Source organism: Haliaeetus leucocephalus, unplaced genomic scaffold (genome assembly GCF_000737465.1).
Source record: "Haliaeetus leucocephalus isolate CR32 unplaced genomic scaffold, Haliaeetus_leucocephalus-4.0 Scaffold1000, whole genome shotgun sequence".
Lineage (NCBI taxonomy): Eukaryota > Metazoa > Chordata > Aves > Accipitriformes > Accipitridae > Haliaeetus > Haliaeetus leucocephalus.
In genome coordinates this window covers 3,058,924-3,080,722 of record NW_010973436.1, presented here as the reverse complement: position 1 = coordinate 3,080,722, position 21,799 = coordinate 3,058,924, and the positions used below count along the sequence as shown (strand labels likewise).

General features: G+C 55.7%; 1 protein-coding gene across 1 annotated transcript in view; it reads right to left on the bottom strand.

Annotated features, from left to right (window-relative positions):
* The window catches only part of GRM4 (glutamate receptor, metabotropic 4), a 42,377-nt gene that overhangs the window by 15,718 nt on the left and 4,860 nt on the right, over positions 1-21,799 (bottom strand). The window contains exons 2-5 of the mRNA XM_010584679.1: positions 16,868-17,084; positions 4,964-5,099; positions 2,485-2,639; positions 2,040-2,180 (exon numbers count right to left, since the gene is read on the bottom strand). Of these exons, the coding sequence (XP_010582981.1) occupies positions 2,040-2,180; positions 2,485-2,639; positions 4,964-5,099; positions 16,868-17,084 (649 nt within the window). The remainder of the gene's footprint in view (positions 1-2,039; positions 2,181-2,484; positions 2,640-4,963; positions 5,100-16,867; positions 17,085-21,799) is intronic.

Here is a 21,799-nt window from a genome sequence, read left to right as displayed (position 1 = left end):
ACCCAAACTTGAAGCTCATGGAGAAAGTCAGCACGATTCTCTCTAGAAAACAGCCCCAAACAGGACATTTGTATAAGCCGTGCAAAGCAGGAGCACATGGATCTGCACAGGCAGGTTATTTGCTTCATCGTGCGTTATTTCCCCTTTCCATTTATCTGCCAAGCAAACGTTCAAGACATAATTTATTTGCTGACAAATTCAGATAATTTAAAGACAGTTCCTAGGACATTTGCCATGTTGTGGTTTCAGCTGCCTCCACTAATACCTTGGCCCTGAAATATCGCTTGTTTAAATGCTACATTACTACGAAGATGAAGAGATCAGTGGTTTGCAGGACCTGCTCATGCATTTCCTGGTGCCAGGGATTTCTTGATGCAATCCCAAAAGAAAAAGAGCTCTCAGCTACCCCAAGTCCATGGTCAGGGGCAAGTTTTCTTGCATGCCCTTGCTGCTTACCAAACTCGTGCCTATGCATTAGCTGCAAGACTACCTGGGGAAGCTGCAGCACTGGAAAGTCCTTGTGGGGACACAGAGGTGTCCCCAGATCATCAGCTGAACATTGGGAAATGCCTGCAAGAGAGAGAATGTGGAAGCACCATCCCTCTCATCCTCAGCAGTGAAAGCGGGGAAAAAGAAAACCTTCATGATCAAACTTTCCAGGCACAGCCAGGTCCATCCGCCCGTTGGCACGCCACAGCTTCCACAGATGTCCCTCCCAAGGGGACAGGGCAGATGCGTAAATGTCCCCAAGTCCTGCCACGTCGCAGCCTGTGAGCCGCCGCGTCGTTATCTGTCTTCAGCCGGTGCCAGGCAGGCAGTAAATCTCTCCCATCTCTCAGTAAACATGTCACCTCCTTGAGCCTCCAACCATCACCTCGGCAGCAGCACTGTCAGCAAGACAGATCCCCTGGTTGCTTGTTTACTGCATTAATCCCTACAAGCCTCTTTTAGCTGGAAATGGCTAAAAATGCACAGTGGGGGCTGAGGAAGGGATCGGGGGCCTGGAATCGGGCTCTGCCGGGATGAGGTTCCCTGCCTGGGGTGGCAAAGGGGCACATCAGCAAAGCGGTTTGCGAGGAGACAGGGGCAAACGCCACTCCAGCACATGCCCGGGGGGGATCATCTCCTCTCTGGGCATCTGTGCACCCTCCCATGGGGTGCCCGGCAGCACCCTCTCTGCGGGCACGGGCACCCTGCGGCCGCAGCCTCAGTGCTGGCTAATCAAGAGCCAGATCCTGACCCTGCGCTATCGATGGGCTTCATTTCTCTGCAACCACCCCATCTTTTAGCCTGTTCAGGTGAGACAGGAGCTGCTTGAAATGAGCAAGGATGCACCAGTGGCTTTATGCCTTACATGGGACAACAGTGCTTCTGCCAAGCACACGATGAGAAAGGCAGTTGTCCAAATGCTGCAAAATAATGCCCCAAATCTCCCAAATCTGGGTGGTTTTGTACCCACAGAAGATGGCACCAAGGGAAGGGAGATGTGCAAGAAGCGTGCACGAGAGGGAGCAGCCTTGGGAGCTTTGCACGGGGAGGGTGCCTTCGCACACACACAAACCAAGCAGGCTCCACGCTTTCCTGGATCGCACGCAGGGAGACACAAAAGCATTTTTGTGCAACACTCCTGTCCACTTTGAAGCGAGCTGCCACTGTCACGAGTCCACTGGACACCCGAGTGCCCATGGGGGCAAGAAGCTCTGCACTGCCCACTTTCCCCACGCTGCAGAAGCACCGGCGTTTCTCCAGCCTTCCCCAAATTCCCACCTAGCTTTGATGCTTAGTCCAAAAAATGCTCAGAACCGAGACCGCATGCATGGAGCATTAATTGCCATGTAGCTGCCTTGAGCTGGGCTGGCAGCTCTGGAGCAATAAGGACGTGCCTATGCTGAAAGGCCATAAGGGGAAAGCAAGTGAAACTTTCCTAATGTCTGCCCTGGGCTCTCTGCCATCGCCTTCACGTCCCTGTGCATCCCATGCAATACAGCACCACGTGCCTGTGAGCCTCCGCTCACCCACAGCATCCCCACAGGTCTTACTGGTGCACTTCTTGATGCTGCTGCCCTTCTTCAGCGCGTGCCGGCTCAGCTTGCAGTGGAAATTTTCCTCCCAAAACTCAGCAAACCAGATGTTTCGGCGGTTGTTGTCCAGTGTCCTGCTGGAGAAGTAGCGGTCGAAACCTGCCCGGGGAAGAGGGGACGGAGGGGATAAATCTCTGGGTTGGCAGAGAGATGCTTAACATGGCCCAAAACTCCCCAGGCAGTGGGGAAGGAGGGTCTTGCGAGCAATGGGGTCTAGGGAGACATAAGATTGCAGTGGGTTTGTATCAAAGCTGCCACTCAGGCAAAGCTGCAGGCTGGAAAACCCACTCAGGGAAGACCCACTGCAAAACATGGAGTCTTTCACAGCAGTTAAGGGGATGCTGTCAGGGGGACGGCTGACCCAGGGGGGAGCTGAGGGAACCCACCGAGCGCAGCCCCTTACCTTTGACAGAGACCCGCTTGGGCAGGATGGTGACGGAGCCCTCGGCCACCTCCTCCAGGTGCAGGACGGGGGAGATTTTGGAACCCCAGCTGTCTGAGCCCATCCAGATGAAGTGTCCCGTCTGGTTTGCCCTCTTGGCTGCCTCCAGCACCCTTCTGCGGAGAGAAGCAACAGGCGCTGGTGCTCGCTGGCACCACGGGACCAGGGCACCGGCTTCATGTCCGGCCCTAGGGAAGCAGGGACACTGGCATGGAGCAGGGCTCAGCACCATTTGCGTCCCCTGCTCCGGGCACTCGGTCGGCACCAGGCACCATGCACAACCCGGTGCGTATGGATACATGAGAGCAAACCATGCTGCTGAGCTCCCGCACCCTCCGTCCTCCCCAGCCTGGGCACACAGGCTGCTTCTCCCACCTAATTTGCATATTTGCTGACTGGTAATTGAATTTCCCCCTTAATTACCCAACATTAGGAAAAAAAAAAATCAGGTTATGCCGCAGCAGGCAGGAAAAGCAGCAGCACTGGAGAGCGTGTGTGTGCTCTCAGCTCTGATCAGCATTGCAAGCCATGGGAGAGAGCCAGCCAGTGTGGCCAGTGCCCAGGCTAGAGCTAAACTGGGCCCTGCTGGGCTCAACTGGGCAGCTGAGCAGCAGTGGGGAGCCAGAGATGCCATCCGTCCTGCCGAGCATCCCTCATCATGGCCAGACACTCAGCCGCACACACTTGCACGCTCCACCAGTGCCAGCCAGTTCAGGAAATCTTAGTAGGTGGATGGGAACTTTCCTGGATCCGACCCCCTGGGCTCTTTTTTCCCAGGGCTTGCTGTCCCCGCAGGGGCTTGTACGGGTCCCCAGCCCTGTGGGAGTGGGACCCAGGGCAGTTTTGTCTCCCCGTGCAGTGAGGAGGCAGGTTTGTGACTCACCCCCCGCCGTTGGGAGCTGATCATTTCAAGTCCAGATGGTGTTTGAAATGCGTAATGAGGAGAAAAAAAAAAAACAAACCCATATAAATCGAGCAGAGAGTGGAGACAAGACGGGAAGAGGCAGGCACGGTCTGGGAGCCGCGGGGCCAGCAAGCAGCCGGGGAGCTGTGCCGGCTGCTCCGTGCTCACCCTGGGTTGCCCCAAGCTCCCGGCACATCCCGCTGCAGGGAGGGCAGCGAAGCCCACGTCCCGCTCCGAGCACAAGCAGCGTCTCCAGCTGCCTGCTGTCCTCGTGTGGGGCAGGATCTCCCGGGGTAAATTGAGGATGTTCCTGTGAGTTTAGTGATTTACACCCAATCTGAGCCAGGCAGAAATTCGAGGAACGACTGTTGCCGGACCATCTTGCTCGGCAGCATGGCCCTGCACATTTCGGGAGAGGCAGCACACCATCTTCCAGGCTCCGCAGCCCAAGCTGACACGAGGGTCGGGATCACGGCAGTCTCCATGCCCGGGTTAAACCCACGCTTACCTGGCATGAGGTGGGTGTGCGTAAGCCACTGTTCATGGGATGTAATCCTATTTGGATAGGTAAATGTTTACAAACCCCAGTTAATGGGGCTTGCCATTTACACAGCGAGGTAAATCCCCCGTTTCTCACCACACACCCGCGTAAATGTCAGGTTTGCAGACATTTCTATTAAGGGAGCGAAAAAGAAACTCGGAGCGTTTGCACATCTGATGTAAACTGATTTAAAATCGCAGTTTACCCACATTTACATAATGTTTGCTGATTAATAAATTAGATACTTAGGAAATCAGGGGTAGTTCCATGTGAATCATTCTGCTCCATAAACAACGGGAGATGCAAGACGTCGCTTTGCCTGCAGAGCAGCTCATCACCTCGAAGTGTGGCTGCGTCCCCAGCCCTGCCGGGCAGGCAAGCTGGCAAGGGGGGGGTTCCGAAAGGCCCCCCCAGACCCGTTCCTCTTCCACGCTGGGGGCTGAGGCTGCACAGCAAAGCAGAACCAGCGCCTGGATCCTGCCGCGGCCGGTGTTCAGCGAGGCCCCACGCCAGCTCTGACCCAGCCCGTGAGTGGTGTGAAGCAGCCGGGTCATGACAGCAGGGGTTTCCAAAGCCAACAGAAAGCAGATTTTTCCTCCTTTGAGCTCTGTGTTGCTGTGGTTTGAAGGCAGCAAGATGCCAGGCGACCACTCTGAAGTCGGCTCTGGTGGGTCCTTGCTGCAGACGTGTCCGTGCCACGCTGCAAGGTGCATCCTCTCCCCGTTGCAGACACGTCCGTGCCACGCTACAAAGGCAGCTACACAGGCACAATCTGCTCCACGTTGCAGACACATCTACGCCACGTCGCAGACACGTATGCATGCTGCAGGCATGCCGTCTCTTGTTGCGGTGCCCAGCTCCTGCCATTAGCATCCCGCATCCCCCACCCTGGCCAGCAGCACGCGTAGAGCAAACGTCAGGCTCAGTGTGGGTGCCCCGAAGCGCGTTCCCCCCCACCCTCGCCTCACCTCCCAGCCAGGCCTGCCCCTCCGAACCTGATATCATCTTCATTAGCGAAGATGATGACGGCCCGCGCGTGAGAGGTCTCCAGGAGGCGGCGGATGATCTTGTCGAACTCTCCCGGCTTGGGCTCCCGCGGGATCTTGACAGACTGGGCCACGCACACCGCCCCTGTGGCAGAGAGAGCCCTGGCACTGAGACACCCCCGCGAGTCCCCATCACCCCAGGACAGCCCCTCTCCCACGGCTTCTCAGCCCCACGACAGGCAAATGGGGGTCTCCCCAGCTCACCTGCACTCCCACCCCCGTGAGGAGCTCAGCACCACACCATCTCCCATGGCACCACACCGTCTCTGCAGCCCACCGCCCCCAGAGCCCCCTTCCCACCACCCAGCCCCCCAGGACACATACCCAAGCCCTCCCCTTACACTTCTTCTCCCAGGTCGCTGCCTTCACCTCTCCTCTCCCTAGTAGCTCAGCCCTTCTGCATCACCTTCCCTCCCATCCCGTATCTCCGTAGCTCATCTCTGCCTTCCACCCACTCCTCTTAGTACCTGTCATCTCAAGCCACAACAACATCCCACCCCGTCCCCCCCGACAGACACACGGTCCCATCCCAGTGGCTCAGAGAGGGTTTTCCAGCCAGCTCCGAGCACCAGCTCCTCCCCAGCCCAGGACTGGGTTTTGCAAAGGGTTCTGCACATGCAATGATCAAACACTGGCAAAAACAGCCCGTGGGAAGAGGAGACCATGGGCTGCAACCCCAGCATGAGCCCTTTGCCCCCAAGACAGCAGCCTGGCCCTGCAAAGGGTTTTATTCCCATCCCTGCGGCACCAACTGAGCTCCCAGCCCAGCTTTCTACAGGGCAATTGCAAATGCAGCTAATTAAAATTAAAAGAGACAAGGGGAAGCTGGCAATTGGAAGAGTCCCCACACACGGCTGCTGGGCTCCCAGCCTCCAGCTCTGAAAAGCCAGAGCCCTCCTGCTCCTGCATTTTTGCAGATGCCAATAAAAAGAGAGATAGGAGAGAAAATTAAACATTGCGGGACCTTCTGGATGTAACTGATGGTCTCAATTTGCATAGTAAATGACACGGCTGATACCTCGCCTGCCACTAAAAGATCCCCGCTTAAGCAAAGGTCAGGGTAATTAGCACATGGCAGCAGAGAGAGATTTCCCAGCTTATGGCCCTGGAGAGGAGCAGGCGGAGGATGGGTTGGGGACAGGCACCGAGGTGGAGGTCTCTGGTACGGGAGGGTTTGCTCCCTCCCACAAGGCTGGAGGAAAATTGGGGCAAATTTGGTCCCTTGCAGCCAAACGATGGTGCGGGGGGCAGGATCTGATGGGTGCTGAGCACGCAGCAAGGGAGGTCACAGGGATGGGTATAACAGCATCGCCCAGCAATTACCCGCTGGCTCAGGGAGCATCGCCCGCCCCTGGCCCCGCACAGCCCAGCCACGGAGAGGGGGGGGTTTTGGTTTTTTGGGTTTTTTTCCCCTATGATAAGAAATTGAGCCAATTTGCTGTTTGTTTCCCATATGGGGAGCCAGATGGATGGAAAGGAGGGAGTTGGATAAACAGACTCCCGGACAGACAGATCAGCCAGGCGAGACGGGCAGCAGCAGGCAGTGCCGGCAGGATGGGCACGTCCCTGCCTGGGGGGCACTCGGCCCCGGTCACCACCGAGCCCCTGGCCAGGCCAGGGTGGCACCAGCTGTGCCGCCAGAGAAGGTGACTCTGGCTAAGAAGCCAGTGCAGCTTAATTACAGTTTCCATGGCAATAAAAGGAGAAAATCCAACAAAAGCAGCAGTTTGCAAACACGAGAACTTTCCAAAAGCCCCGGCGCAGAGTCGGGCGAGTGCGGGCACACGCAAGTGACAGCTCAGGGCTGGCACAAGCCCACACGCGTGTGCCAGCGGGCACCAACACCGCGAGGCTCCTGTGTTGCGTGTGCTCTGCTCTGGGCTTGTGTGAGTGCGGGAAGGCACACACCGTGACATGTGTCCCACCGTGACGTGTGCCCCTGAACACGCGTGCACTCGTGAGTGTGCAACGCAGGGACATGGGGGTTCCGGGTGTGCACATGGCAGCTGCAGCACCGGTCCCTTCCCGCACGGCCAGAGCAAACCCAGCTTTGAGACTTTCCTGGGACAGCAGCAAGGCTTTGCACTGGGGTCTTCCACAAGTGTTTTATTCCCCTCGCCCCTCGCAGCGGCTTTGAGCATCCCCAAGCTCCTGTGGCACTTGCAGGGGCAGCAAGTGGCCTTGGGTGAGCTTGTGGCCGGGACCATCTTCTTGTACCCATGGGAAGAAGGGGTGGCAGAGGAGATAAGCCCATAAGTAAATAAGAAAAGAGAGTAAATCAATGGCAATTCAGAGATGACCAAGATACTTGGCAGCCCCGTTAAATCAAACTAACGAGGAATGTAACAAAAAGAAGATACGGGCAATTAGGACATAATGAGAACCTTATTAACAGAGTGGCTGGAGAGCGCAGAGCACGTGGTGGGGACACGGCCAGGCCAGCGGGAGGGGAAAGTGGGGATGGGGACCCAAAAAAGTGGCTGGATGCTGGGAGAAAACTGCCCCGAGGATGGACACGGGTGTCTGCAACCCCTGGCTGCACCGCCTGTGCCCTCCAGTTTACTACAGCTCATCGGGGCTCTCCAAGCTTAAAAATAACACAAACCCAGCCCTGGTAAAAGCTCCCGGAGGGTCTGGGAGCCCCGCACTCCCACAGTGCCCTCCTCCAGCCCCTGTACTGATGCTGACAACACACATAACGTTTTTATCTTCTTAATTAATTAAATCTTCTTAATAATGAAAAAAAAGAGGTCAAGGGGGTCAGGGAGAGGTGGCTGGGGTGGGCAGAGCGGTGCATTTCAGGGCAGCCCCTCTCACCTCCAGCAGCCCAGGCTCTCAGCGCCTGCATTATTCATGGCCCCCAGGCGCCACGGCGGGCTGGGGGATCTGCCAAGCAATGCTACTACTGTCTTCGCACAAAAATCCATTTAGTCAAAACACTCCTTTAAAGCAAGAAATCAAAGCGAGGAGGCGGCGGTGATGGAAAGGAGGCGGCCAGTCTCCCTCCTCAGTTAGGACGGCACAGCATCTGCCCCTGACTCGGGTCAGGGTCTGACTCTGGGAGAAGGCAGGAGGTGAGGAATGGGGACCCCTTTCCTCCTCCAGCTTTGGGAAAGGACCAAAGAGAAGCAGGAATAGTGAAGAAAGCCTCAAAGACCAGGGCAGCATCCCACAGCCAGCTGCCAGAGACAGCTTGGAGACAGGCACCCGATTTAAGGATGCTCAGACACAAGATCCCATGCGTGCCATCACTGACAGACAGCTGCACAGGATGCGGGGTGCTTACAGCAAGAAACAGCCTTGAAAAACCCAGCTTGGACCCATTCTCAAACCTCACAAGGGCTGAAGCAGCAACCAGGCACCTGGAGCTGCAGCCCCAGGGTCCGGGAGCACCCAGAGCTGCTTTCGGCTCCTGGCCCGAGCTCCTGCTGTGGTGGTAGCCTGGTCCCACAGTGGCAGAGCCAGCAGCTTCACAGGGAGCTGCTGGGAAGAGCCAAGGATGAAATATTCAGCAGCCTGCATCCAGGGAAGCAGACACCAACAGGGAGAGTGAAATGGTGGGGACATAGCTATGGGAGGCGGCCAAGCATGCCCAACGCTGCACTTGCAGCCCTTTCTCTGCCACCTGCCAGAGCTTGCCATAACGAGCCCACCCTGGTTAATAAGCAGCAGCCACCCTGTCCCACCCAGGCAGGTCTCAGCACAGATGCTCATCAGGGCAAGAGGGAAAATCCCCCACGCAAAAGGGGGACATGCAGCGAGAGCAGCTTTGCAAAGGGAAGGGTTTGCCACAGGGCTCATCCTCCGGCAAACACTCCACCCTCCTGCCAGGAGAGCCAGGCCAGCGGGAACGTGTCTGCACCCAACTGCCACCTCGGCCCCAGGGGCAAAACCACGAGGGTCTGCACCCAGTGCCACCCAACAGCCCCGTGCACCCATCCCAGCCGTGCAAAGCTTGCCTGTGAGCATATCACTCCCACCCCGGGCAGGGCAAAGCCCTCCAGGAGCAAACTGCTGCCTGCACCATCCTCAAGCACGTGGCCGTGTCCCTCCCATCGGCATCACCCCCAGCCCGGTGGGATCTCAGCCTCCCCCGGCATCCCCGCGGCTCTGCCGGCCGCTCGCCGGGAGCCTCATTACGGTAGGGTTAACGCATGTTGTCAAACACAGGTCAGGGTTTAATCTCCACCATTACGGGCTCGGTGGGAGCACAGCTGCTCCGGGAAGCACGTCGCTGAAGTGCCCTCTTGATTGCAGGTAGATAATAAGCTTTTGCTGTCGCTAGCGTACACCATCAATCAGGGAGCGCTCTGCCGGGGCTCCCCGCAGAGCCAGCGGCTGCCAAGTGCTGGGTGAGCACGGGCCTGGCGCGTTGGAGAAGAGGACCCTGGCTCAGCCTTGCTGGGAACAGCGACGTGCCTGTCCCCTCCACCGTGACGCGCTCCCCGAGCAGCCCTGGGCATCCCGAGGAGGGGATCGGGCTCTGCACAGCCCAGCAGCAGTGGCCTTCTGCAAGCAGCACCTGCACGGCTCCCCTGCACACTCCTGACCTCCCCTTCCTAACCCCAGCCATTTAAATGAGATTTCGAATCCCAGAGTCTTAATTGGCAAGCGGCAGGCTGCTCCCCTGCCCCGGGATTTATTATTCATCTCACTTCAAAGCCTCCAGGAACTGACTCATTAGAGGAGAAGTCATTAGGGACACGGCTCTGAGCCCTCATGGAGGCAAAGCTCCTGTGCCATCCTGAGACTGGTACGCTTTGGTCTAACCACAGAGCACGGGATGCCCTGCACAGGGCGAGGGCTTGTGTCATCCATCCATCCATCCCTCCATCTGTCTACCCTCCACACTGTAGCAACAAGTGGCTTTGCAATTCGGGGAAGGCTCCCTGGATCCTGTGGGTACCCACACACAAGCTGGGCTGGGGAGAGCAATGTGATGGGGAAACAGCCCCATGCCATGGCACAAGCCAAGGGATAACGGCAGCACCAGCGAGCCGCCCCAGGTCCCATCACACACGGCTGTAATCTCTCCTTTGCTGTGGCGGAGCCCTGATGACAGCGATACCTGGATTATCCAGCACCGAGGCTGCGATATCCCATGAGTCCCAGTCCCACTGCTGGCAAAGTGTCTCTGCTACCAGCTCAGGTGTGCTTGGGGACGCCAACCTGCCTTTGTCACCCAAAACCAGCCCCAACGTGTCCCCTGGTGCAGCCAGATCTCAGCTCGCAGACTCCTGCACTTCACTGCAAGGTGGGCATCTCACTCCTTCCCTCCTGGGAAGGCAAAGCAAGGAGTGACGGCAGCTGCCTGATCCCCACATTTTTGCAGCCTGGTGCCACTTTGGGCATGGCAGGTCCCTCGTTGTGTGTCCTGGGCTCTGCATCACGCGTCCTCATCACCAGAGGCTCCTGGCACTTGCCGCCTGCCTCATCCCTGGAACCGGCTCAAATGCTGCTCTTCAGTGTTTTGAAATCTCATCAGACATTATGAATCTGAGCAATTTGAGCCTGCTTTCCAACTGCCTGCATTGCTGGGCTAAATCAGTAATTAATGAATTTGCAATGGGGAAAAGAAGGGAAAAAGCAAGTCCTCAGCTCAAACCCAGGCCCTGGGCAGGACAGCAGGGAGCAGACAATTCAGGTTTCTCATGTAGATAATAACAACACCACGATCTATGTCCACGGGAAGGATCTTCTGCTAAAGACCTAATCAGCGACTCGGGTCAGTCAAACCCCCCCAACTCCTGCAGCCCCACCGCAGGTGAGCTGCCCCCTGGGCTGCGTCTCTTTCCCCCTCATCCTCCTCCAGCCCTGAACTGGGAAGAGCCAGGAGACTCTTGGATTTTGGGGTAGGTTTATAGCAAGATTTTGCAGCCTTTCCCCTGTCTACTGCTCTGCAAAGGGAGCATCGCTCTGCAGTCAGAGCCTTAAATTTATTCTCTGCAGCAGAGACCCCCACCCATCACACGACTCCAGGAGCTGGGGCTTGAAGTGCCAGATGAGTCCTGAAAGCAAAGACAGCTTTTCCCATCATTTATCATAGTAATTTAGCTCATCCCTCCTAACCCAAGCTCACATCGTGGAAAAGCACCCATGCTCTCTGCTTCACCAGTCCCCCAGGGCTCTGTCTCCCATCTCACCCCATCTCGGACCAGACCTCGCTGGGAGATCCACGGAGCCACTGGCTTTTGCCTGGCACGACCCAGCCCAGGGTTGCCAGCCTGCGGGCACCCCCCAACACACACCAAAAATATTAAAGAGCAGAATATCGACTCGGGCTGCCTCCAAAGCCCAGGTTCGGGCTGCGAGCCAGAGCCCGCGCGCCAGCCTCGACCACAACTAATAGCTCCTCTTCGTCCAGCCCCACTCGCCTCCCTCTCCACTTGCACTGCACAAAGTGAACGCTGCGAGACATGAAAACAAGGAGTGGAGTTAAGAGGCAAAGGCAGCATTATTTACAGGCAGATTTCAGCCAGCAAAGGCATTGCGAGCTCCAGGCCTGGACTGAGTGTTTTCCCAGGCAGCGATGGCCAGTAGCCCCAGTCCAGCTCTGGCTCTCCCCAGTTCAGCTCTCGCTCTCCCCAGTCTCAGCCTGCCTGACACTTTGCATCCACCAGCAAACAGGTCGAGGGCAGGGAGGGTTTTTGGGAGGGGAAACTGAGCCACCTCTCCCTTCAGGCTGTATTGGGGTACGCAGTGTTGGCAGTAACAAAAAGAAGCAGTGGGGGGAAAGAAATAGGAAAATAACCCAGGAAATGTGGTTTCTGCCTCTGAGGAGCCTGCAGGAGTTTCAGGACCCAAAGTTGCAATAGCAGCAGAGCCTCGGTGACCAGACCTGTCCCTCCAGCTGCCCCATCCAGCACAAAGAGGTGCTGCATCCAGCAAGAGCTGGGACTAAATTTTGGGCAAGGGGTGGGATGATAGGGACCAGCACAGAAACTCAGGGGATGGGTATAACCATGATTTTGGCCCATGGGTGCCAGGGACTCTTTCTGAGCCGTGCTGTGAAAGGACTTCTCAGAGATGCTCCATTCCAGCCCCACAGGGGACAGATGCTACCAACCCTCGGTGTTATCGGCCAGAAAACACCTGCAGGAAAAGATTCACCCAAAACCCAGCATTCCTGCAGAGCAGGGACCCTTCAGGCTCTCGGCATCATGCCATGAAAAAATGTCCAGCTCTGTGCCGGCTGCTGAATGGGAGGATTTGGCTGGGGAGCCGAGATGCCGGCAGCAAATAACAGCCCTCCGGTGAGCCGCAGTAATTGAGTGCTGACTGCACAAGAACAGCCGTCCTCGGGGATGAAAGGGAGCTGGATTGCCAGCCCTGCTCTGCCCTACCGCTCATCACACCTCGCTGTCACAGGGCTGAAGGTCACTCACTTGAACGTCTGCACGCTTTGCTGGGGAGGGGGGAACTCCAGGGGCAGGTACCCACCAGCATCATCCTCCCGGCCATCCCAGCTGTCCCATGGGGACGGCATCCATGGGACCCAGAACAACAGCACTCCCCAAGGCCAGCAAATAATCAGGATTAGCAACCTCCATGATTGCATATACAGATGCACCGTAAAGTCATATTCTAGCCTTGCTTCTGCCTTAAGACTTGGGAGCAGCTTTTTGGGGATGACATCCTGATGCATCAACCAAAAGTAATGAACCTGGCTAAAACCAGAAAGAGACAGCCATGAATGTCACATGGGGATGAACAAATGCATCACAAATATCTATCAGCCTCTTAACTAAAAATATAGAAAACTCAGCGAAGGATAAAACAATAGAGGGGGGGAAATGACAGTGTAAAATTGATCCAGACACATGACTAAGGAGTCTTGCGTTTGGCTGGAAATATTACCCTCTTCACAAAACCGAGTGCTGCACATTACGACGCATGGCATAACATGCTGCGCTCACCAGCTAAATTACATAAACATAAATCTAATACTTCATCTCCAAGAGCTCGGCGACAGCGGAGATGTCAACTCACGCAGAGCCGAAGGGCTGCAGATGGGTCTGTCCTTCCACCGGTGACACCACGGGTCAGGGTCAGAGGGAGATGCTGTACAAGAGGGGCTGGAGATGGGGACACGGGGGACACCCCGATGCTGGCCCTGCCTTGCACCTTGATGCCAAATGTAAATACAGCTGACACCCCCTGCCTTTGCAGGATGCTTTGTGAGAGCAGGATGCTTTGGGGCAGCACTTAAAACACTTAAAAATTGCCAGAGAAAATCATCTCCTGCAGACGTAACATCTCTGCAATGCTAGCACCCAAAAAAACATCACTCTAGTGAATAAGGACTATCCGGCCATCAGTGCAACCGCCAGCAATCGCCCGGGGCCAACAGCATAATTGCCAGAGTAATTACAATATATAAGATATAATGGCCCACCCAGGTCAGTCTGTCTCGGTAGCCCAGAGCCAGCCTCAGCTAGAAGAATAACCCGTCCCCAGGGCGAGTTTCTTCTCCCCGCACCAGCGGAGGGGGTCGGTTTGTGCCTCAAGCAGAAAAGCTTTCCACTGCGACGGCGAAGGCTTTAACGTGAGGCTTTGCTAAAAATTGAAACTGAAGGTCAAGTTGATAATGCATCAGAAAGCAAACAGCTTGAATGCTAACTGCTAACTACAGCAATGAGCATTATTGCCTGATGGAAATAAAAACCAACTCAGAAGACTCAGGCTTGGCATGAAAAATGAAGCAGAGTGCTGTTCGGGAGGAGAGCGGGGAGATGCTCACCCTGATCCCAGGGTCGGGTGAGAAACCCTCCGGGCAGAGCCGGTGCTGCCCCTGCAGCTCTCCGTCCCGCAGGAGCAGGGGCTGGCTCTTTCCCCCGGCATAAATACCCCCGTACAGGTAAACTCCACCGCCTAACAAACTGCTGGCGAGCCCTCGGCAGAGGCCAGATCCTGAGTCAAGCGACAGCCCTTTTACATCGCTTTGACAGACTGGAGGCACCTTGAAGCAGCAATAAATCGCAGGACCCTTTACGCTGCCAGAGAAGTACAAATGAGAGCTGGGCATATACAAACAGGCTATAAAAGAGGGGATGGATCCTTCACCGATTGCCAGTGGCTCTGCACTGGTGTAAAGGTATTTGGTGTCAGCAGAGCCAATTTTATGGGGGAAGATAGAAAGGCAAAGCAGGCACAGCCCAGCTTTTCCTCCAGCCTTGCAGTTGCCACCACAGGAGGCAAGGCTGGAGGATTTTCAAAAAAAAAAAAAAGAAAAGGGAAAAAAAAAAAAAAAAAAAAAAAAAGAAAAAGCATGTTCTTGGTCCAACCTCACCATTATTCATGGCCGTAGAGCTATCTTCCACAGGTGAAGGAGTGAGGCCAACCCCCAGTGTTCCCTCCCAGGGGAGATGCTTTAGGGAGCATCTCAGAGCCCACCCAGGCACCCAAGCAAGAGCCGCTTCCCCGGGGCCCTATGATCGGGCTGATATACAATGGCTCTTATAAATAAACGTATTCCTGCAGCACGAGCAGGGAAGCGGCGTTACTGCTGATAACACACGGGCTGCACTTACACCGCTGTTATACCGCAATTACAGCGGAATTATGCTTTTTGATAACTAAATTATCACTAATGCACATAATCGTTGGGTTATGTGGATACACAAATTACAGGACTGCCTCAGCCCTGGATTAATACGCGTGCATTTCGACTCCATGTACACTCGTTTACTCTGCAATTACGCTGTCATATCATTAACCATCTGGTTATAGGAATTCGCGGTAACCACAGGTATCTCAAAGAAGAAGTGTTCATGCTGCAGCGGGACCACCGGTCACGACAACGGCTCCTTACTGGTGCTTAATGGAGGAGGAACGTGGGTTCGAATCGTGCCTGTGCACCAACCCGCTTCCTCCCAGTACACGTGCAGCCTGGCACCCAGACCCCCCAGGGGAGCAACGGCCACGGACGGGGCAGCAGAGCATCCTCCGGCCATGCTTGCTGCAGGATAAGGGCACAACAGGGCCGGGCATGGGCTAACGAAGCTGCTTAACCCAGTATTACCATCACCTCCCAGTGTCACCCAGCGGTCCCATCAGCCCTGCCCCGGGCACCCCGCGGGGCAGGACCTGACGGCCCGAGGTGCGCAAGGACACTCTCCTTTTTGGGTGGAAAAATGCTTACGATAATGCAAAATGCCACCCCTCCCCCAAAAAAAGGCTGCTTTCCCTTATTCCTCCTGTAGTCAGATGAGAATCTCATTATCATCACTAGCCAGATGGGGCTGCTGTTAGCATTTACAAACCCCGGTAGGGTTCGCGGCAAAGCCGTTAACAGAGCCATAAAGAAGCAGCCCTTTGCTCGCAGCCCTTCCACGGGGCACCCCATCCCGTGGGGCACCCATCCAGCTTCCCCAGACCTGCTGGGTACCACACATGCCCGATGGCACCTTCCCATCTGCAGCCCCGTGTATCCCCTGCAACAACTCACCGTCACACCCGGCTGCGTGCAGACACAACCCCAGCTCAGCGCAGGTACCCCGGCACCACTCGCACCCGCATCCCCATCACGGGGCACGCAGGCAGCGCGCCCCACACCCAGCCGTACAACGAGCATCGCACCCGCCTACGCGGCAGCATCCCCACGCGCTCCTCCTTGCAAAACCGCAGCCCCGTGAAAATATTCTGCTTTTCAAGTTAAAATCCTGAAGAGCAGTTTCCAGGTTGAATCCCCAGATGGATTTCTCTGCATATTAAAAGCACAGCCGGTTCCCGGTGCCAGGGCGCGCGCGCGAGACGGAATTAACGCTGTTCCTATTTATAGGGCTTTGATTAGGAGCTCGTCACCTAGAAGTTTTTATTCCCTTTATCCATTTATAAGGCCATAACACAGTTTGACTAGCTCCAGATAGGCTGGTGTCCCACCGTTTTTGCCAGAACTTAATGTGCCATTCAGATACAGTTAAGCCAGTAATAGGCAGCAGCCTGTGCGCTGCAGGGTTTTAACTGCCTCGGAAAACACTCTTTAGATCCCGTCTCGCCCCATGCACGTGATGCTGCGGAGGCGAAGCGATGCCAGAGCGAGGAGGGACCCCAGTGCAGCTTCGGGCTCGCGGTAACAGCACCCACAACGGCAACACCCGGGGATCCTCACCAGCCCAGCTGGTCCTGGGACTGGTGCTCAGCCACCAGTGGGTACCCACGAGCTCCTCCGCCGCTCCCGAGACTGCTAATCCCCCCTAAGCATCCCAGCGCTCCCGTCAGCAAAACGCTTTCTGGCTCCAGACAAATCCTCCCAAAGAGTTTTGCTGAGCACGGACTTTCCGCCTGTCCAAAGCCTATAGACAAGTAAAAGCACCTGCCTTTGGGGATAATTCCACTAAAATTGGGCAAAGCGTGCATTGGTGCCAACTTTATTTTCTGTTAAAACCTGGGAGTATTTGTAAAAGTCTTTTCTTCTGGAACGCGCCCAGCACCGTGGCTCAGCCGTGGAGGGAGGGGGTTAGACCAGCTCAGCGGATCTGAGGTCTCCTGGTAAGCAGGGAACGGGATCTCGAGATTCTTTCCAAAAGGAGCTGCCAGCAATAAAGCAGCCTGCCCTGCAGAGCAGAGGCAGCTTGGGATTGCTGGTCCCCATCCATGCTGGAGAGCTTGGATCCTTGCTGGACACCACGCTGTCCTTGCAATCAGCAGAGTAGTCCCAAAACCCACACCGCCCGGGGATTGTCCCCCAAACCGTGCCATCCACCCCTGCTCATGCACCGCAACCGCAGCCCAGCTCAGGCCAAGAAGCCCAACCAGATGCATCTCTCTATTCCCATCCATTGCCTTTTCTCCTCCAGCCCCAGCTGCTCCAAAGCACACGCCGAACTCCCATCCCGGGAGAAACCCACTCACCATCCTCCCTAGACTTCTGGATGAAGGCCTCCACGCCGCTTTCACCATAGCTGCCCTCGGAAGCCAAGGTGGAGACGTAGTTCCACTTAAGGGCTTTGACGATGTCCACCATGGCTTGGGCCTGGTAGGTGTCAGACGGGACGACGCGGGAGAAGAAGTCATAGCGGCTGTTGTCGCTCAGGTCCGGCGCGGTGGAGGCATAGCTGATCTGGGGGATCTGGGATGGAGAAAGACGAAGCGTCAGGAGAAAGAGGTGATCTCCGCCTCACCGCAATGCCCTCACCTTGCCGATGCTCCCAAAGCCCTGCTCTGGAGGGAGGTGGAAATCGAGGAAGACTATGGGTCAGGTGGGAGCACGTGCCACCAGACAGACACGGGATGCTCCACGGCACCCAGGACCAGCAACTCATGGAGGGGAGACCACAAAGTAGAGGATGATCAGCTCTACTGGGTCTTGTGGCAACCCAAAGGCTTTGATCTGGTGATTTCCACCCATAATTGGGTACAGGAGACAGAAAACCACCCCAGCCCATGCCAGGACACACATCTCCTCTGCGCCCTCCAGACCGGTCTATACCCACACACACCAATGTCTGGGAAAGGAAAAATAAAACCATCAGAAAGGGCAGAGCTGCTGCTTTACATTTCTGCCCATAGAAGTGCCTGGCTGGGCAGAGCCCAGCAGGTCAGAAGGACTCCAGAATCTCTTGAGGAAGAACAGAAACCAGCCCTACGGCAGAGCAGCCACCAGTAAGTCCCTTTGAGGTCCACCAAGGAGCTGGGCAGCCCTGGGCTTTGCAGGGAAAGGTTCAGAGCATCCCAAGCTTTCATTTCTGCATGTAACACGCCTGCCTACCTACTTTGATCTCTTCTCCCTGCTCCCCGGGTGCCAGCCAGAATGAGAGCTGTGGGTGCCTCCGGGTGCTGCCTGGGCAAAGGGGACCAGCACCATCTGGGGAAAGCAAGTACCAAGCCTTGGCCATGCAGGCTGGCCCAGTCCCTGGAGATGTTGGGGCTCAGGGACCACCTGAAGCTCAGGGACACCCGGCAGGACCCCAGAAGGGTTTTCCGAGCATCAGATGTGCCCAGCATGGGAGAGACCAAAGAGAAAACCTTGCTCCTGCCCCAGACAGCCCTGCTAAGGTCTCCCTTTGGCTTCCTGCCCTAGGAAGGACAGATCCGACCCCACCCTGCCAGGTCCTGTCCACCCAAGCCATATATAAGCCCTTTAAATTAACCAGAGCTGCCGCACCTCGCACAGTACATTAGGATGATTTAGCACCAGAGGATCACGCAATGCTTAACACTTACACAGCACTTTACATCTCCAAAACACACCACAGATGTTAATTTATCTTAAAGATGGAAAAGGCTTATTAAATTATCAAGCCCATGTTCTCCCCACCAGCCTGAAGCTCCCTATCAAAGACATACCGAATACCCAGACAGCCCCTTCCATCATCCCTTCACCCCACACCCCAGCGGGTACCTCTTCCCGGGTGCAGCCCAGCACATTGCAAGGGCTGGCAGAGCCCTGACCAAAACCTGGGCAAGGTTTTAAATTCAGCAGTGATCTAATCGCAGGGGCTGGAGGTACAGAACAGCAGCACTGCAGATAGTGACAGCCCTACCCAGAGCCAGCACAGCCCGGGGAAGGGTTCGGCCACCCGCTGCCCTCTTGCCTTCCCACAGATGCTGCTTTACTTCCAGGACAGAGCAAATGGAGGAGGAACAGCCCAGGGCATCATCGATCCCAAACCACCCCGTGCCTTGGGGGCAAGTGGGAGCAAAGCAGCAATCCCCAGCTCTTAAAGGACTTTCCCCCTTTCCTGCTCCCTCTAAATCCAGTTTAGGAATAATTCAGTAATCGCCGCTTGCAGGAGCACAAACACTGCCAGAGCCACAGGGGACTGCGATGGATCCCAGTAATCCTCCGGGCTCAGCAGGCACCTGGGTTGTGCCAGATGTTCAAATCGGCTCAGGCTGCCTTTGCCCTCACCCATCACGACTCCCCATTAAGCAATTAGCCAATTCCCAGCAGCAGAGACACCTGGGTGGGCTTGGAGGGGACAGGGAGAGGTTTGGGGTCTGTGGGAATCCTGGTTCGTGTTATAAAATCAAGCCACCTTGCTAGGAGCCTGGCTGGGTAGCAGCATCCCAAGGATGGGGAAACTTGCACTGGAGCCACCCCGCAGACCCTCCTGGGTCTCCCAACCCTCCGAGCCCCCCTGACCCATTCCATCCTCCTCTGCTCCTGCTCCCAGGCTGCATCTCACAGTTTCTCCTTTGTTTCTCTGTTATTTTCGCCTCTTCCACTCCGCCCACCCCCAACCCCCCCCTCCCATTAAATGCAATACCGGTGTTATAAACCCACGACTCCACCTGAATGCTAAAAGGCCCTTGGAAAGGAGCAGCCACCCTTCTACCTACCTGCAAAATATAAGAGGAAAAAAGGGAGAGATGGAGAAGGAGTGGGAGAGGGAAAGGAAGGAATCTTTATCAAGGCACAAATAGGATTACTCTGTGACAATCTTTGTGCTCCTTTCCGAGGGGCTGTGATCTGCTCGTTGGGTATCCGTGACCGGGAGCCGGTGCGTGAGACTCGATTAAAATTCTGCTCAGCAGGCCAGGCGCTCGTCTGGCAATCATTCATCCTGGGGAGGGAACGGAGAGGGGGGGGACTGCTCCACGCCTGCTCTCCTTGCCTCCTCCCTGCTTTGCCTGCAGCAGCGCTGGCCAAAGGATGGACACGGGAGCTTGGGGTGGAGGCGATGCATGCAGCATGCCCATGCGATGCGGGCAAGTGGGCATGGAAAGCGGCGGTGCCCCCATCAAAGGAAATCTGGGGGCAGGGATGCAACCCTGCCTTTCCAGAGGATCGTTTCCCAACGATTTTTTCTCTGCAAAGTGGTTTAGTTTAAACAGATCCCTGCCTCCTCAGCAGGGTGCTGCTGATAGAGGCTTCCCAGCTATTTCCCTGTGCCACTGTGCATCCCATCCATCCAAGCTCAGACGGCCGGGGCACATCTGGGTTTAACCCCCAGGCTGCCCATCCTGCTCGAACCCCTGCTGGAAAATAAAGCCTAGAAAATACCTGTTGATCTACAGGCTCTGAACTGGAAGCTGTATTTTAATAAACAAATGGAAAGAGCTTTTCTCTCTTGCTCCTCTGCCTTGAATGGAAGTGAAAATAAAATACCAGTTCCCAAATGACTGTTTCATAGACTTCTTCTGCCTTTTTCCCCCTCTGCCTTTTTGATCTCCTGGTCTACAATAGCCCAACTCTTGGCACCAGCTATTTTCTCAGATAAAAGACAAAAGTCCTTTTAGGTCCATAAAAGCAAAATGCAGGCAGGGAATTCAAGGTTCTTAGAAAGAAGAAGGATGTGGTGGGGAGGGCGATCTGGAAACCTATCTATCCCAGCTGCATATTATTTGGGCACCAATGGTACCTTGCCTAGCTCATCTCCAGCCTGGGATAAATACTGCGGTGGTGGTGGGGAAATCAGTGGGACCTCCTTTGTACCATCAAGAGTGGGGAGTAACCCCAGGGCAAGGGTTAAAACCTCCTTCCTCCCTTTTTTTGAACTGAAAACCAGAGTCAGCATCATCCAGAAGCACCCCCAGCCTGGAGAATTGTCCCTCAGGGTAAGAGAGCAGGCAGGAGCCGGGGTTGGGGGTGTCATCCTGCTCCCCCCGGACCCCTGGGTCAATGGACTGGTGTGATCGACCTCAAATGCCCTGCAAAAGCACCTGGATTTTGCACCGATTTCATTAATGCCAGCTTACGAGCCGGTGCAGCATTTTCTCTACCAGCGGTGGACAGAATCCCTCCAGATTGGGAAGAATTAGGCAAAGGTGGTGATTTCAGCATGGCCCCAGCCAAGGGTTAAACCATCAATCTGAACGTCAGCCTGAGCAGCCAGGAGGGAAGAAGCCAAAAAAAAAAAAAGGGCCATTGTACAGCAAGAGCCATGCACACCGGTCGGAAGCATCCCCATAAAAAGGGGCTCCTGCACCAGCCCCACTGCTCCCAGCACCAGCCCCCCCATACCAAATGGGGTCAGGAGCAGCTAATTCCCTAACCATAATTATTAATTTCATGCATATCTTATGCAAACCTCTGGTTCACTGACAAGATGGAATTGATTTAATTAGAATTTCCATCATCAAGCCATTTGGATGGCAGCTTTTAATTAGGGAGAGTGTAAAGCACCGCAGGGGCTGGAGGAGTGGGGAGGCTGAGCAGGGCTGGTCAGACCTTGTCATCGGAACAGAGCGAGCTGCAGCCCCCGTCCCGTGGGATCAGGCCCAGTACCAAGACAGGATCCAGCCCTCAGCATCTCCTCGGAGACCAATAAAGATCCCACACGCCGCAGACCCTGGGCTGTTTACCAGGTCTCCGTGCCTCAGTTTCCCCAGCTGAAAATGGTGGGGGGACAACTGCTCCTACTGCACAGGGCAGGCAAATCACTTGGGGATCGCGATGCACTGACACGATGCGGAGCCGATAAAAAATTTCTCCATTTCCAATCTCCGGTGCCACCAAAAGGCAGCCGCTCTGGGGTGACACACGACAGCCGTGCTCGAGGGGACACAGCTTGGGGCAGGGAGCAATGGACTCCCCGACCTGCCTGCTCCTTTGCCATGACCTGTTAAACCAAGCGTGTAAATCAGGCAGCTCCGACACTGGGGCTGACGCCGGCTGGGCATGGGCTGCTCGATCCCCTTCAATAAATCTGGCTCTTGTCAAGAAATAAAACACCGGGAAGCGCAGCAGCTGCAGGAGAATCTCTCGGCCAGCCCTGGCAAGGGCTTTTGCCAAAAGGAGACGGCTCATCCGGAGGTGCTGGCGGCAGATGTAAAACCAGCAACGAGAAAGAAAACTTTTTCTTAATTGCCCACGGGCCCAGCTTCCCGCGATGGGGAGGC